The sequence below is a fragment of the Gymnoscopelus braueri genome, assembly GCF_963280865.1.
Source record: "Gymnoscopelus braueri genome assembly, chromosome: 1".
Taxonomy (NCBI): domain Eukaryota; kingdom Metazoa; phylum Chordata; class Actinopteri; order Myctophiformes; family Myctophidae; genus Gymnoscopelus; species Gymnoscopelus braueri.
This window is the reverse complement of record NC_137603.1, coordinates 61,636,078-61,639,978: the sequence shown is the minus strand read 5'-3', so window position 1 is coordinate 61,639,978 and position 3,901 is coordinate 61,636,078. Positions and strand designations below refer to the sequence as shown.

Here is a 3,901-nt window from a genome sequence, read left to right as displayed (position 1 = left end):
CATTGCCATAATGACTACATTGGGGAGACAAAAGGGGTCAAAAATAATAATTGGCTACTCTACATTTAGAGGGGAAAAAATAAAAAGGGGGGGGAAGGGAAATATGATGTGGGACTATCACCAGGAGAAAACTGCACGTTGTAGCCTATAGCCTATGTCATAATTATGCATGGGATATTTTATCATAAATGTTCTTTATTATTGTCTTCTCAGGTCTCCTGGAGATCCGCTCAGTGGATACAGGCTGTGTTGTCATTAAAGGAATAGCAACCTCGCAGTTCCTCTGCATGGAAGGCGACGGGAGACTCTATTCATCGGTGAGGTCTCCTCTGCAGCAGGAACACTGCTGTCCCTTGTCCAAAAGTGTAGGCTGATCTTCAAGCGCTTTTTTGGGGAAACGACACCAGCCTGTACTACGGATGATAAATTAGGCTATTCTTCATAATCAGACGGCCACGTTCACGAAAAACAAATACAAAATAAATAATAAATAATAATAAATAATGATAAATAGTCTAATAATAATAATTCCGCAAAACATTTTATGAGCTCAATCATTTAAATTACTTATTTCATTACTATATATATATATATATATATATATATATATATATATATATATATATATATATATATATTACTTATTTTCATTACTATATATATATATATATATATATATATATATATATATATATATATATATATATATATATATATATATATATATATATATATATATATATATATTACTTATTTTCATTACTATATATATATATAGATATATATATATATATATATATATATATATATATATATATATATATATATATATATATATATATATATATATATATATATATATATAGATATATATATAGATATATATATATATATATTGTTTACTCCTTCAGAAAATGGCACATGCCTTTTTGATCATCAGACTGTCAGTCAGCCAGCCAGTCAGTCAGTCAGTCAGTCAGTCAGTCAGTCAGTCAGTCAGTCAGTCAGTCAATCGGTTCACCAACCTTTGTCCAGAGTGGTACAGGGTAGGATGTGTTTGCATGAATGAAACGTTACAACAACCATGCTGCAACAACCTTGGCCCCGACTGTCTCTCTGTTGCCAGTGTCAACACAATTTACGCACTTTCTCTGATAAATAGGAGGGCTGTCAGTACTCTACCACCACCCCACCCCCTGACCTGCCTTCGACCCCTCTTCCACTTTTGCAAGCCCTACAGTAGTACTGAAAATATCAGACCTTACAAGCGGAAGGTCTGATATTTTTGGTGCATGGCACCCTTACGACGGAGCATAATTATGCATTAAGCTTCTACAATACCGTCATAGCCTGGCATGGCCAGACTAATATCACTGCATAGATATTAGTCTGGAATCTCTGTGTGGAACCTGCATTTCCAAGGGGCGAATAAAAAAAAATGCCTCTAGTGATAAACCCGTCCCATACTTACATACTGGGCCCTGATTGGTCCCTCACTACTTCGGAGGGAGTGAAATCCAATCACAACTGAGCGGACCAAATCGGCCGAGGGCAATTCTTTTTTGCAATGGCAGATTCGTCTGGTTTCCAGGCTAATACCGTCATATTGATAGATCTTTATTGATCCCGAGGGGGAAATTCAGTCGCCAGAGGCAACAGTTACGGTATACAAAGGGTAAGTAAGCCATGTGGCCTATAGGGCAAGACCCTATCTCCTGTTTCTGTAGTGTGAGGCAGCATGATGTACAAGTACACCCCCTGGACATGACGCTAGTATGTAGCACCTTTGATGCTGAGTGCCAAGCAGGGAGGCATTGGGTCCCATTTTTATAGTTATTGGTAAGACCCAGCTGGGGTCACTGAGCCGGTTTAAACGGTGGGTAGCAATACAAAAACAAATAGGAGTCAGAGGAAGAATAACATCACATAAAGCACCATCAATAATGAACAATACCATATACAACAGTCTACTAAAAACAAAACAAAAACAGTCACAGTGTCCTTAAAGTAAAAGGCAAATGGTATCAGTCCCTGATATAAAAATCAGTCCCTCCTTGCTCCAGAACTCTGTCTCTGACCGCCTTTCCTTTCTATCCACGGCATGCAGCACACCTACAGCAGAGACGACTGCACGTTCAGGGAGCAGATCCAGGCGGACGGCTACAACGTCTACGTCTCCGACAAGCACGGCACCCTGCTCAGTCTGGGGAACCACCGGCAGAGGCTTCAGGGTCGAGACCGGGGTCTGCCGGCTCTCTCCCAGTTCCTTCCCAGGGTCGGTACCGCCGGGGACTTTGGGCTGGCCGGAGGAGGAGGTCCGGAACTGACGGACCACCACCGTCCAGAGCAGACCCCTACACAGACACCCGAGCAGACTATGGACACGTTTGGGATGCTGTCTCAGTTGATCCACAGTCCCAGCTTCAACAACAGATGAGCTTCTGCTTCAGTTGGAAGTGTTGTAGCAGAGTGGCTCAGAGCCTCTGCCCTGAATACCAAAAGGCCTAATATCTCCACAGGCTAAGAGGGGATTCCCTCTTAGACCAGTGGTTAAGATGTGGGAGACCCGGGCTTGAATCTTGGGTGTTACAGAAGCATTACGACACTTGAGATCTCGGGGACATTATGTTCACACTTGTTGCTGTATTATGCTGTGTGTGAGACCTGCATCCATGCACTCCTCCTTCCTGCATGCACAGTAATAGTGCAGTGGAATCACCAGAACCGGAAGGACTTCGCTGTGCAGACCACACAAAGGACCAGAACTCCAAATGTCCATGTCCCGGGTTGGTTGGAGTTTTGGACTGTGGCAAAAATCTACAGCCGTTGACTCCCAGCAAACAGATCTGAGAGCAGTAACCTGCAGAATGCTGAATGGAATCCACCATCCTATCTAACCACATATGAACCCTGGCGTCTCTATTCTGGGGCAAACATTCAGTGAAAATAGCCAGTCTACAAGTGCACAGCATGTTGCAATGTGACGCATTGTGAGCTTGCAGATCGGCTATTTTGGTGAGGAGATTACGCGAAGACGGAAATAAGAGGATCTATCCCTGGGAGACCCCAGTCAACTAAGTATATAGGGTTTAAGTGGTTTTAAATGAACAAAGTACAAAGGATAGCAAAAGTGGAGTGGACTGCGGTTAAGGATCAGGAGCAGGTATACCACTGATATGGAATATAAAAAGTCATGCACCATGGACCAATGGCACTACACCACTCCCATTATAGAAGCTAAAAGAAGAACTGAATGCAAATCAAAGTATTTATTTAGTTATTTAAATGACACTTGGAACAGCTAAGTGTTTCAAGTGTGGCTTTTTTTGTATATTTGTTAATATCTATAGTTTGTTTATTACCGTATGTATTTGTACAGTGATACAGTTTCTTCTCTCTTTTGTACGCCTTTAAAATATGACAGATGCAGCTGAGCTTCCCATTGACATGTATAATATTCTGATATATCTACATTTTCTAAAATGTTTGACACAGAGCACATAAGTTGTTGAAAAGGGTAACTTACATAATTCAGTGTCACGCAATTGCATTTTATTTTGTAACATTGAATAAAGAATGGCATAACACCCACGGCACTTGTATTGTGTATAATTAATGCTTATGACAAAAACAAAACGTAACAACAATGGTCATGATGAAAGAAATGGCCTATTTCTTTTTTTACCTCTAAATTTTTATCCCACGATTTTGTAACCCTATTTTTTACACCCAGTGCCAATTGTCTATGTAATCCTGGGCACTACCTTCCCTCTGCCAACTTAGGGAGGCCAGGGCCGAGCTCATGCCTCCTTCAATGCATGAGAGCCAACTGACCTTCTTGTCACCTGACAGGGGAGAGTTTCCCTGGTTGGACGTAGCGCGTGGAAGGAACACGTTATTC

The 3,901-nt window shown here is 41.3% G+C and overlaps 1 protein-coding gene across 1 annotated transcript in view; it reads left to right on the top strand.

The window, feature by feature from the left end:
• Window positions 1-2,437, top strand: part of fgf19 (fibroblast growth factor 19) — a gene marked incomplete at both ends in the record, with an annotated part of 3,610 nt that extends 1,173 nt beyond the window's left edge. Inside the window, 2 exons of the mRNA XM_080434133.1 lie at window positions 214-317; window positions 2,108-2,437. Of these exons, the coding sequence (XP_080290259.1) occupies window positions 214-317; window positions 2,108-2,437 (434 nt within the window). The remainder of the gene's footprint in view (window positions 1-213; window positions 318-2,107) is intronic.
• Between the last annotated feature and the right edge of the window lie 1,464 nt (window positions 2,438-3,901).